At 37.6% G+C, this 14,157-nt stretch overlaps 1 protein-coding gene across 2 annotated transcripts in view; it reads left to right on the top strand.

Annotated features, from left to right (window-relative positions):
* PTPRR (protein tyrosine phosphatase receptor type R) overlaps positions 1–14,157 on the top strand; it is a 147,254-nt gene that overhangs the window by 125,906 nt on the left and 7,191 nt on the right. Inside the window, exons 9-13 of one of the 2 annotated variants that reach the window (XM_064655665.1) lie at positions 1,341–1,420; positions 3,478–3,615; positions 10,166–10,276; positions 11,425–11,582; positions 13,562–13,675. In XM_064655665.1, the coding sequence (XP_064511735.1) occupies positions 1,341–1,420; positions 3,478–3,615; positions 10,166–10,276; positions 11,425–11,582; positions 13,562–13,675 (601 nt within the window). The remainder of the gene's footprint in view (positions 1–1,340; positions 1,421–3,477; positions 3,616–10,165; positions 10,277–11,424; positions 11,583–13,561; positions 13,676–14,157) is intronic. The other variant, XM_064655666.1, reaches the window with a different exon arrangement.

Genomic DNA, 14,157 nt, shown 5'->3' on the forward strand with positions numbered 1-14,157 from the left:
AGATGCTCCTGTGACCTCCAGTGGGAAATTTATGTTTGGGATCATCCCTCCTCTTCCTTTAATTTGCAAAGGTTTTATCTAGTTCTTAGGAACAGGATGAAAAGTCACAAAATAAATCCAAAAGCAACTCTGAAAATACCAATTTTTGCTACAGCATATGTACATCAATTATCTATTTCTTATGTAAACAGCAGGACCGCACAATAAATAGTGTTTTCTTACCACTTTCCAGCTCAGCGCCCGCATATGTATCTGTAAACACATAGCCTAGATTGCACTTAGTGAAGCAGCTATCCAGAGACTATTTCCAAACCAACAGGTATACTGTCAAAAACCCACTGATTCTAGTTAATTATTTAAGCAAATTGCCAGAAGAAAATATATTTTTTCAGCACAGACATATCTCCATATCATTTTGTTAATAGTAGAATATTTGTTCAGAAAAGGTGTGAAGAAAGTGAAATTGTGTCTCTAGACAGCCACAAAATAGGCTCACCTTCTCACTCCCCTTCTGCTTACCCCTTTCTTTTATATTGTGCACTTGAGAATTTACTGGCTTTAATTCCAAAATGGTATTACATGGGGGATCACATCATCAAAATGAGTAAGCAAAATCTTCCTTTGCAGGAGAGATTAAGTAACCTCCAGCTCTCTACTCAACAGAACTGGCCCCTACTCCATTCTAGATCATCCAAGACTGAAGGAAAGAATAGTGTGAAGAAAAATGTTCCTGTATTTTGGCATTGTGTCTCCAGTCCAGTGCACATGAATGATCACAAATTGTGTCAGATCCTCGAGGACACAAAACTGAAGGGAATGATGTGGATTACCTAGTCCAGGCCCTTACAGTGAACTTGAATTGGTATAAAAAACACATATCTGATTTCATCCCAGGCAGAGGGAACTTTTCTTAAGTCCAACTGTCCAATGTAGTCATTGAACACTACAGCTTCAGGCAAAGATACCAAAGTCAAGTCCAAAGGACTTGGTGTAATTGAACAATGACATGACAAAGGTTTCAGAGTCACAGTCTAGGCAGGTCAGCTTGATACTAGCATGGGCAGACTAGACCTTGCTGAGCATTGCCTGGACCTTATAGTGCTGCTTCAATGTGCAAAGCTTGCTGAGATGGTTCTCCACAGCGCAGCATCGTGCAGTATTGGGGTACCTTAGCTACATGTGATGATCCTTTGCAGAGGGAAGAGTTTGGTGCATAATGCTTTACTGCTTGGCAACCTCAAGTAATAGCAGATTCTTTTCTTCAGCAAGACTTTGATTCTCTGTAGAAGCCTTCTAACTATGGGTTTTCTTTTCACTTTCTATCTTCCTTGTGCTCTTAGATCCTCTAAGCAGAGTGTATTTGAAACCAAAAAATCCATCTGACTCCTTGAGTACCTACATAAATGCTAACTACATTAGGGTAAGTAAATGTACACTCTTCATGAACTTTTGAGACAATATTTTATTGCCATGTGAGTAGCTGACTTTTCCAGGTGCCACTCACTTTATTCCTACCCATCATCATTCATAATTCCAGGTCTGTCTACATAAGTGTGATAGAAATAGTTTCATGAGCCATTTGTAACAAAGATCACATAGCCATGAATGTACTAAAATGGTTGCAATAAAAAAAATTATCAAATAGTTTATAAAAAACATTAAGAAATACATGCATTACTATTTGTTTACTTTGCTATTTACTGTTTAATATTGTCTTACTGCCTTATAATAAAGAAAAGAGGGTTACCTTTTAACAGTAACAGATACCAATATTTTCAATATATCAATTGATATATTGAACTGAAATCAACAGTTAAGTAATTAAATAAATACTGTAATAAGTTTGTGAAAAGGAGCATAAACAGATATGTTAAATACACATGTGCCCACAACGCACAGTTGTTCACATTTTACTCTCTGTATTGGTCACATGACACAAAGCCTTCCCCAGCAGGAACCCTGTTGGAAAGCATTATTTCTAAGTGTCAGCTATGTTATAGTCCTTGATCTCACACACAGAGCTTTCTTGAATTCATGACACCATGTATGCTAAATAGACTACTAAGAAACTACTTCAGTCATGTTTTAGGAGTGTAGTCCTCTTACCTGCAAAATTAAATGTTTTGATTAGAGTTATTATCCAGATCCTCAGCTGGAATAAATGTAATACTGCAGCAGAAATTTGGCCCCAGAGCTCTACAGTGGTGTTGCTTATTTAAATAACAGTACATTAATATATACATACATCCTCCATACATCCCCCATGCCCCTTACCCTGCCTCACTTTCCATCCTGTACTTTCAGCATTCTGTAAGAAGGCATCATCATCTAAGCAGAGCAGTTCTCTTTGGAGAGCAGCTCTTCCATGAGCTGGTCATGTTTTGAGTCCTCTGAGGTCTCCCTTTTCCCCATATCACCACTCTTCAGGCCCACTTATGGTGATTTCTCCTGCTGCAAACACCAGTTGAACTGCCAGCAACTGTAGAAAAAATACAACCCAGCAATGAAATGAAATTTCCCACCCATGTATGAAAAATCATTAGGCTTGCTGGATCCTGACAGACCTGTCTTGGACAAAGTATGTTCGGGCAGGTTGGTGAGTAGAAGGACAGCTGAGGATCTATCCCATTGGTTTGTGCAATGAGTAACAGCTGTCAGGGAGAAAGGCACCCAAAAGGAAGACCCAAGGCTAGAGGCTCCCACACCATCTCCAGCTGTTCTCCATTCACTCGTTCCCTTCAGACTTTGCCAGGCTCTCCAGCATTACTGTTGGGATCCCTGTTATTGCAAACTCATAACTTCTCCTTTTCACCCTGAAAATAAGAATTCATTGTCTTGTTTTCCCCATTTCTTCTTGGCTTTCCCTCTCTTCTGCTTTCCCACTATTTGCCTGACCTTTCTTTGACCTCCTACACAGTTGTATGTGTCTTGGGACTCCCTATACTGATATGTTGTCCCTCCTATAAAGTCTCATATAAAGGCACTTCTCCCTTAGCAAAGATGCATAGCAGAGCCTGTGACTCCACAAGCATTCATGTATTTTAAATCTTTTTTTTCGGTCGTGAATCTTTGTAGAAACCAGTTTTATAGTTCTTGTTTTCTTTCCTGTATCTTGTTGACTATAAGTTATCTTGTGAACACTGCTGCAATATAAATCATAGGTTAAAGGGATGGATGATGGAAAGCCCCAACAACTTGGAGAATGGAGTAAGCCAAAAGAAACCAAGTAAGCAGGGAAATTTTAGAGGATTAATGTGTTCTCAAGACCATTGAAGTTCATCAAATCAGTAGTTTCCAGAGGAAAAATTGTTCTACTGAAAAATTTCTGATCTGCTCTACTGTTAGTCATAACTGCTTTCAGTTCAAATAACTTTTTTATTTCAGATTAATTTTTCTGCACTTTTAGAACATTCACCTGTAATATTGATTGACCACATGAATTTAAAGTAAATGCTTTTTTGTTTGTTTCTAAACCAGGGATATGGAGGTAAAGAGAAAGCTTTCATTGCAACTCAGGGACCCATGATTAATACTGTGAATGATTTCTGGCAGATGGTTTGGCAAGAAGACAGCCCTGTCATTGTTATGATCACAAAGCTGAAAGAAAAAAATGAGGTATGACAACTATCCAAACTGAGAAATTAATCCTACGGCTGCATACTGTATAAAGGACCTTAGCAGATATGGAAGGAAGCTAGCAGATAACCAGCTCTTAAAGGATCTGTTTATAGTCTATGGTGGGGTAACCAAATACACCAAGTGCAATCATGTAGGCACCATAAGAGATGTATTAAAAAAAAAAACACAAAAAGGAATTCTGTTTTCTATATCTGTGCTATTGGGTTTGTAAATTTATAAGAAACAACTCATTTACCTGTTGGTCACTTCTGTACTTCTTTTTACTTTCTTGTATATAAAGACTAGATGGTTAATATTATGATTAGAATTTTCCTGACGTGGTGGAAGTTTGCACTTTGCTATAATGGCAAGTTTTTAATCCATTCCAAATGTTACAAATCTTCTGGACCATCCCAGAAATACAGTTTGGGCTCCCAGAAGTCAACACTGTGGAGGAGCTTAGCCAGAATGGAAATACATGGCTCTTTACTTTAGTACCAATTAGAGGTGACAATTGCATTTTAATGGGTAATGGCCAACTAACTGCCTGGTATACATTCTGTGGCTTTTGCATCCATTCTGAACTACATCTTCTATAGCCTTAATGAATATTCAGGTAAATTTTTGTCAGGCTTTCCTTGTTTGTGACAGAGTCCGTATTTCTGACTACCAAGCATTAGGAACAAAAATCACTCTCCCATGCAGAGGGCCAACACAAAACTGTTTTGGAAGACTGAATGTTAAAGGAGTGGTTTACAGGGCTTGAGGACAAGAGCGAAATAGAAATAAAGGAGTTGGACTTTTTTCTTGAGTCTAAAATGCTAGACTTGGTAACAATTCCCAGCTCTAGGTAGGTGCCTCAATCAAGTCTCAGCACTTTACCAGGTAAGCACCAGGGCTGTGTTGACCCTGCTACACTCACACCCCTGCTCTTCAAACTCATGTGCATGTGAGGATAGAGCAACAGTGTTTATTCAAGCAAAGTTTCCAGTCTGAGTGATCAAGAGACCAAGAGTATAAGTGTGTTCCCAGAGCTGAAACTCACTGCCCCATTTAAATGTGGACTCAGTAGACATACTCTTCTCATACTCTTCAACCCTGTTCGTCACTGTGAGTTTGGACTTCTAACACAAGCTTAAAATCCAGGGGATTTCAAGAAACTGTATGTAAAAAGTAGGTTGGTCCTGTAAAATGTCCCAGGATGTATTTCCAAACCAGGTGCCATTTTGCACTAGACTGTTCAAACAACTGTCCAGAAGTCTACATTTAAGGTTAAACATGAAAGCATAGCAAACTTAGCCCAGCCTAATCAACCAAAAGAGTAAGTATTTCAGTGAGGAAATGCTGACTGTTTAAACACTCACATCTGACACTGTGTAAGAAGAATGACTTGAAAGAAGTGCCCAGTGGTTTTCATCATGTCAGGAAGCCCTGTGTTTACCTGAGTTACGCAGGCTCTAGGCACTGGTGTTTATCGACATTGTTGTGCCTGGCAGTGGTAATTTCCTCCTAATAGAAAGGGTGAGGAATCTCAAGGCGTTCCCAGGCTATATAGAGAGGCTGTGTTTGTGCAAGCTGTCCTGCCTTGTCTAGAAACCTAAGGACTCTCCCACTGTTAGCAGGTTCCTCCTGAAATTTTTCTTGCTATTGAAAAGAGAACAGCTTAGTTATTGGGCATGCTCAGCATATTATCTTCACTGTTAAAATATTGCTCTCTGTAAAGAAGGTAGGAACAGATGTTATTTAGCATGATAGCACTTGATATTTTTATTTCTTCTCCATGGTCTGCTTTATTTCCATTATTTTCAGGAAGGTAAATCTGCAGTATACACACATACAAATACCTTCATATCTGAAAGCATATTCATCCACATCCCCCTGAACAAATAAACCTCTATACCTGACTCTCATGTATAAACCATATTCCTCAGTTGGTAGAACACCAGTCAGCCTCCATTTGAGCTATAATGTACTGTAATATATGAATTAATGTATAATGAAGAAGCTCTCAAATGAGAGACACATGAGAAACCTTAATCTCAACAATAAATTTATTTATTTTATTTTACATAAGTAAAATTTTTAGACATTAGTGTCCTAGTTCAATATATCGATGTAACAAATTTGCATTAGCAATGGGAAGTGTGTGAAATGATGATGAATAAAGGTTTCTGTAGATTTACTTCCATATATCGGATGAAAAAATGGTTAAGATTTGCTGTGGTAACAGTTTTTGCAAGATGGATGAAGATAGAATATGAATGCTGAGCAAAATATTAATTTCAGCTGTACAAATTAAAAATGCAGCATTAAATGATTGGATTTTCTTTCTTTTTCATTCTGAAGTCTGATTGAAAAAAGAGGATTGATTTGTAAGGAAGGATAATGCTGAAAGAACTATGGGTGCTCTGATATTTTGATCAGAATTTGTAAAACCTATCCTCAAAACTACACAATGTCTGAACAAAACGAAGATCTACCTATGCAAGGAGAGTCCATAGAAAAGGAGCTGTAATTTTAGGGTTAATACTGGGAAAAACACATCTCATCTAGCAATCTAGGTATCCCCCCTGCTCACTGAAGAGCAGTAGTCACCTCCAGAGTGTGATCCATCCCACTCTTAAGAGGATGAGGTAAATCACTAACTGAAGGTGACCATCTCTAATTCCGTAGTAATATTTTAAGACACAATCTTACAAAGCTTTACTCACAAGGCAAATATAATCTTCATATATTACTGAGTTTATTCAAGACAACTCAGCTGGTTTTTGTAGTTATGCTATGTACTTCATAAATAATATGCATTTAGTCTGCCTTCAAAACTTACCAGCAACTTTACCTGTTAACCAGGAAACGTATTTTGGGAAGCATAAATAAAGAATACTGTGCAATTCTGCATTCTGCAAGTAGAAGGGACTAAGACTGACAGATGCATGTTTATTCAACTCAGATAATGTAATTTTTTTTTAGCAGTCAGTAATTATCTAGGACGATCTTGTTAACTCACTGTTTAAAGCTCATATATTTCATGTAACACTTTGTCCCTCAGTTTGTCTACAGGCATGCATACCTGAGTAGATTTGGAAATCTGGAAATCCTACCTTCTACCTTTAACACATAAGCCTCTTTGAAAATTACTTATTAGTTAAGTTGAGTATTGATACCATAGCTATATCTTAAGATTTAGAAGAACTTAAAAAGATTTGGTCCTAACTTTGAGGATTTTAGTATATGAAGGCAAATCCTGCAATCCCTCTTGAAGTATACCTCTCCTGCTTGAGTTAGTATGACAGTAAATAGAGGGCAGGAGTGAAAAAGGATTCCGGCATTGAAGCTTTGTTGTTATTATTTGTTACTCTTGTGTGTTGTCCTGGTTATTGGGACATTTAATGTGTAAACTTGTAGGCATAGCTATATGGAAAAATACACAAGAAGCAGAGTTGAAGTAAAGCAACTGCACGTTTAAGAATTGTTAAACTAATTTTGTTCAGGGTCCACATCCAGGGAATGTAAAGCAGGTAAATGTTGTGTCACATGAGAGAGCCTTCCTCCATCCAACAGAATTAGGGACCAGGATGCAATAGGAGCACTTCTGGCAGGTTAAAAATAGATTGTGGCAAATTGCAAGTGCCAGGCCCAAATCAAAGCAGGGCCAGATCCCACTCAGTTATGGAGATCCACTTCAGGAGTGGTCCCATGAAGCTTGGCACCCAGCAAGCATGGGATAGAGCATGCCAGGAAACAGGACAGGGAATGCAGGGAGCCTAAACCTGCAGCCCTGTTACAGAGGGAAGGACAAAGGCTGAAATCAATTAAAAGTTATGTGAGATAATGTTTCTTGTATAAACTTTATGGTTGTCAGGGAATTTTGGTTTATTTAAAAAAAAAAAGGTCAGGTACTAGATCGGAAATAAGTAATCATTTATTACAACAAAGTTAACAACTTTGAAAGATGGCAGGAAGATGAAAACTTCCACATGAAAGTAAGAAGATTCCCAAGGGTGCCTTGCTGGGTGGTTAGGATTTTTCCTTTTTTTTTAAACTAAAGTATCTTTCAAAAAATCCTACTCATAACTGTTATTTGTTTGCTGACTACAGAGGGGATTGTACACCCAACCCCAACTCACAAAATACGTGACCTATTTACCTAGTTAGAAAGTGCTGTATAAATCAATATGCTGAAAGGGAAACTGCAGTCTGAAAGTAGAGCAAGGAACAGAATCAGGACCAGTAGAAAGAGCAAAGAAAGACTGTGTGAGTATAAGAACAGGTGAATTCTTCCTTTTTTCTGATATATACGATATGCAATGAGTTTTTACTGATTGTGGACATGAGGCTGAACACCAGACTTCTCATCCACTGTGTCTAACTTTTGAACAGGTTTAAAATATACCTACTGGAGACCTTACAATTTTCTTTTATGTTCAACTATCAACGTGAGGCAGTTTACTTTTTTTGGACAATGGTCTTGAGATTTTGTAAATTATTTTCCTTATGTCTGATAACTTTATCCCTCCCATCTCCATCTTTATCCCATTTTTGCAATGAACTTTCAAAAACATGTTAATTCCCCCAAATACCTATCTTAGAAATGCCTGAACCAGTTTATCGAACCTCTGTTTTCAAAGCTATTTTGGAAAGCAGTAACAAACAGTATTTTTAAAAGATGCACAGCAACAGTGTTAAAAATAATCCATTGTATCTCACTAAATGTAGATGAACTGTTAAATGAAAGTTATTTTAATGAACAGCCACATTTCATTGTCCACCCAGCACAAGTTGCCAATTCCATTTCTGGGAAAGAGTCAAGAAAAACACTCTTCTGGAGTGCCTGAAGGCTTTGTAGTGAGCAGTCACTGCTCACATTTATCAAGAAGTCTCAGGAGTTTACTCAACTATTGTTGATTGTCAGGGTACAATTGTGTATTTAGACTTTTCTTTTTCCCATATTAGCACTGAAAACTACACTCCCAGGGAAGGGCACGAACTGCAGATCTGGCAGATGATAGTAGCTATACATGTCACATGGGTAGGCTGTGGAACTTGTGAACATTCTTTTTCATTCCAATTTCTGAGTATTTTATTGCCATTCTTGATCTCTTCGGGGAGACAGCAAATTTAGGATGTTCGAGTAATTCTGCAAAAGACAGGATTTGAACGAAACCAGTCAGAATGGTCAGCATTATTTCAGAAAATGTGGCTTTCACACACCTTACACTATTAAGGTAATGAGCATCTATTTTTAGAAAAATATTTATACAACAGAGGTGATTCAGTTCAATTCGCTATTGGGTTATCCAGTAGAGTAGTAGCTTAAATATTACACCTGGTGGTAAAGCCTTGCATTTCACTGATTGTTTTTCTGGATCATTTTTAGCAGGACTTACTGGGAGTTATGCTTTATGGAAATTAATTATATTAAAGGGATTGTTTAATTTTTATGCATAATGTAAACTGCTGTCTACATGTACGCTAATTGCTTCAGCAACAGTTTGTGAGGAAGTACAGACAAGTTCTTTCTGGGATTCTTAGTGTTCTCTTAGTGTTTTGTTTGGTTTGTTTGTTTTTGTGGGGTTTTTTACCTGTGCATTGGATATTAAAACAGAATGTTTTCTTTAATTGTTGGAGTGTTTTTCTTATTTAATGAACAAGTCAGACTGGCCAGCATTATTTCAGAAAATGTTACTTTCAAATATCTTACACTCTTAAGGAAATAAGCATCTATTTTTTAGAGAAGCATTTATACAACAGGGATATATGTTTTCACATAGCCTATAGAGATACTCTGATTGAAATGAAGTTGCAGTTGACTTGAAGATAAGCAAACTATTTCAGGGGAAAAATAAAGTGGTTCATATTCTAAATACTATTTCTTCATCTTCTTTTTAGTAGAGGCTTGTCAGATACATTGCTGAAACAGTATAACACTACTGATTCATTAAGAATTCTGTATACAGTTTTGTGTAGCTCTAGCAAGATTGATGGATTTTCTTAACATTCATTTCCAGAAAGTTCTATGGTAAACAACTCAGATTCTTCAAAATACTTGAACATGCATATTGAATCCCATTGAATTCAGTAAGATCTAAGGGCACATTTACATGCTTTCTTGTATCAGGGCCCAAGAGAGTAAAGAGGATAAGAAGTCCTATGAGGAGAGGAAAAATCCTGAATCTCTTACTGAGAAGGAAATCCCATTTGGAAAGAGAAAACTTTATAAATATAATTTTATGAACTAAAGTATATTCTAGGAAGTTTGAATGTGGAAAATAATTCCTTTAACTGAACTTCATTGAGGTTTTAAGAATAAAAACAGCTGTTCAAAGTGTTCAGTGATAGAGATCTATATTTGAAAAACTCAAATCCTGAAAACCAGGCCCACATCATTAAGAACCCTGCAATATCTTATTTAGGAATACTTCAGACACGAATCATACCTCAGTTGAATTCATCAGAACTTTCCAGAAAAATACATTCTGTGTAAAAATTAGATATGAATATGGCTCCAGGATCCAGTTTGTTGATGACATTGATGCTTGCTTTACAGAAATGTGTGCTTTATTGGCCAGAAAAAAGAGGAATCTATGGGAAGGTTGAAGTCCTTGTTAACAGTGTACAAGAATGCAAGAACTACACTGTCCGTCAGCTTACAATAAAGGTAACAATCTGCATCTGAGAGACATCATTCATAACACTTTATTTTTTTTAATGTTAAATGATGTTAAAATGTTGGTTTGTTTAAAGGGCATACATTTTTGCAGGAGGAGTAACTGAGCTAGGAAGCTCACAGCTGCAGGGTATTGTTGGGACCAAAGTACTGGAATACTTAGGTATTTCCACTTTGTATCGCTCTGGCAATAAAAAAGGCTTCAAAAAGAGTGCAAGTTTCATTCTCATAAATTACATTTGTTTTGGGGCCCTTTTAGCATTGCTAAGGCAATGTAAAGGGATTTTAGTTAATGAAAGAACTAGTATCTAGAAAAGATACACTGCTCATGTTGTGTCCTGAGTGCATCTATAACCCATTTGAGAAGCTAAAAATACAAATAGTATATAAGGAAATCTTCATGCTTTCATGATTCTGACTAAACATTAATTGTGCAAAATAAGGTAGATGCTCCTATTCTGGGTTACTCTCCATATTACACTTACCTGCTATCAGACTGATCTGCTGCTCCTGACATAGCATTACAATAAGTAATGGATTGGGAAAATTTATTTGGTGTTGCAGCCCCAGCACTGAGAAGTGAGCCGAAGTCATATCAACCAATACAAATTACCCAAGCCCCTTTGCTTGTTGAAGGAAGTGGTAGCAGCCTCTGTTGGAGAGAATAACTGGACACACGGATGTCTGATTAATCTAGAAGGGCAGTTCTTCTGCATCTTTATCTTAAGTACTCTTAATTTTAATATCAGACCCTTAAGATATGACCTTAAAAGGTAGAAATATATAATAATTTAGAAATTCAGAAGCTTAGATCAAGCTATTCTGTCCAGGTATTATTGCTGATATAACACAGTCCTCCAAATATTCCCAGTTGAAAATACAGTCGTGAAGTCAGTAGTTAGATGGACAAAGCAGAACTTACACAACTGTTAAAAAACAAGTTTTGAGGTGCACAAACCCTTCCCACAATTGGGTGCCTGGAAGCATATCTGTTCCCTGCAATTGCATCCTCCAAGTCTAACAAAAAAAAATTGTTAAATCCATCTTAACATTTTTACTGTCTTTTTACCATAACGTGAAAGAAACAGAAGGAATTATTCACTACCAATGTTCCTATACAATCTTCATGTTATTTTCAGCAAGGGAGTCAGTCCCAGAGTGTGAAACACTACTGGTACACATCCTGGCCGGACCACAAAACCCCTGACAGCGCTCAGCCTCTGCTGCAGCTCATGCTGGATGTAGAAGAGGACAGGGTGGAATCACCAGGCCGAGGGCCTGTCATTGTTCACTGCAGGTAATTAACTGCCCAAAGCAAGGCCACAGCAAATCACATCAAACAGTCCTCCTAAGCAAAGAATGTATTTGGGGAAGAGCAAAATTCCGCAGTTCCTCCTCATGCTAATTGACTTTTTCAGTTCATATCTGAGGACTTGAGTCTTGGAGAGAATTCCCCTGTTGCTAGCAAATCGCTTCTGAACTGTTCCCTGTTTCTGCTAGTGAACTCTGCTTTTGAAAGACCAGCTGGAAAAATTATTTTCCTTTTGTTTCTTATTTAGGATTTGCTTACTTTTTTGTGTTGTTGCATGATTACATACCTAATTCAGATGCAGTGCCCTGTGACAGGTTGGCTAAAATATTGCAAAGCAAGTCAATTTTAAAGAGCAAACATCACGTACAAATTTAGAGACCAAAACACATCAGTACTACAATTTGAGAACATTTTCACAAAGGTAATTGGTTGGATATTCAAAGGCAAAATGTTATTCAGTGCTCAAGAGCAGAGTGTAACTCACACAAATTGTAATGCACCAGAGAATGTCCTTCTCATAATTCTAATTTAATTCTATTTTATTGCTTTATATTGATTCATTGCCCTATGTTGCAATTTAAGTAGTAGGAAGTAGCACTGGATTTGTTATACTGGTGGAAAGAAGTAGAGGAAGCAAAATAGAAAGTAAAAATAAAATCAGTGTTTCCTTACTTGCTTTGTCTCCTAACTGTGATGATACATCTCTTACAGTTGGGATAGTACCTTTTTTTTCCTAAAAGTACATTAGAGCAGAACTAGTTAGCAGAACTAATCTTGAACAATTTCTTTTCAACTCCATATTTAGGAGATTTAGAGAAATGAAAGCCAGATTTGAACCACCCATCATTTTGAAATTTTCAAAGCTAGAATATGATGAATAAGCAGCTTTTCCAAATTTTATGTAGCTGTTTTTATCAGGAATTGTAGTTTCCCTGAACAATGCACATGTCCATGGATGGCTACTGAAAGTCCCATTTTTCTAGTAAGGATCTTCAGTAATGAAGGTCTTCAGGAGAATGGCATGTGTGATGTGACAGTAACGTCTGTAATCATGACCAGGAATTTATTAATGATTAAATACAGATATCATCTCAGTTGTGATTAAAATTCATAGTTCTTCAGTGACATCTCACCAATATATATATTCACTACACTATGGTCTACAAAACTGTCACACTCCATTTTCTAGTCAGTGTGACTCTAGTCACACTCCATTTTCTATCTGAGTGAGAGGGCTATGAAGATCTGGACGCCAACTCTGTGTTTTAACTATTTTCCTCACATTTTCATGCCATTCAGCATGACAGCGATGAGCTGCACTAAGTTCCACATTACTTAAGCAAGAAACAGAGTGGGGCAGAGATTCTCAAAAGTGTTGAAGGCTCAGGGATAAAAATAATTCCAAAATGCCTGTTTCCCAGGCATCAAAAAAACCTGGAGAGCTACAGCACCAAATCCTTCTGCCTCCTGCAGAATCACATGAGAGAGGGTTAACTTCATCAGCATGGGTCTAGGTCCTTTTTGCCTTCATGGTTAGAGATATGGTTAGTGGAACTCCTGTATACTTTGAGGGCTTTAAACATAAAGCCACACTGACTTTTGCCTTTAGCTGGGCTTTTCCACCATAATGATGTGCATATCTCCATCATTTGCTTGGACTGGGCCAGAGAATACTTGGACTTTTTGGTACTAATGAAGATTGTTTTTCTTACCATACACTTGTATGCAAACTGGAAAAATGTCTCACAATTACCCACAACTGGATTGCTGGAACAGTGCACACTTTCATTTCACTCAAAGAAAGTGAGCTGAGAAGCCAGCCTTGCTGGTCATGCACCCAGGAACTGTGGGTTCTAGAAATTCCATGTTTCATATTTTTAGTGTTTTCATATCTATTTAGTGTTTTGCACTTAACTCCTTGATCTGTGAATTCCATTCCCCTATCAAATATGCCTTCTTTTCAGTGCTGGTATAGGCAGAACTGGATGTTTTATTGCCACGGCCATTGGTTGTCAGCAGTTGAAGGAAGAGGGAGTTGTAGATGCATTGAGCATTGTCTGCCAGCTACGAGTGGATCGGTGAGTTCCAGAAGAACCATAAATCAGTGATCATTCTGAAATGATTCTGAAATCATCACTGAAATGATTTAGTAATGATCAATAATGATTCAGTAACGATTCTGAAAACCTTTTCACAGTTGGATGTTGCTTTGCATTCTGCTGTATGCATGATCTCACTAGGACACAAGAGATGTGGGGCAGTCTGGAGATAAAGGATTGTCTTCAAGCCTGGATTGACAGGGACATCCAGGCTCACTCAGTGTGTAGTTTCTTTGAGCACTGGAGAAAGGCAAATCTGGTGCTGTTGCTATTCCCTCAGCTGTGCTGGGAGTCCTCTTGAATTGAGCTGGCAGATTTCCTCAGCCTAAGAAAATAGCAAGGCATTTGTTGCACAGTTTTAAGTCAGTTCAATTCCCTGACTGAATTCACAACTTGGGAGAAGGAATAGTGTAAGGCACCATTGTTGCAGAGTGCTTTGTTTTGTGAAACCATGGCTGAAG

This window comes from Pseudopipra pipra, chromosome 5, assembly GCF_036250125.1.
Source record: "Pseudopipra pipra isolate bDixPip1 chromosome 5, bDixPip1.hap1, whole genome shotgun sequence".
NCBI classification, from domain to species: domain Eukaryota; kingdom Metazoa; phylum Chordata; class Aves; order Passeriformes; family Pipridae; genus Pseudopipra; species Pseudopipra pipra.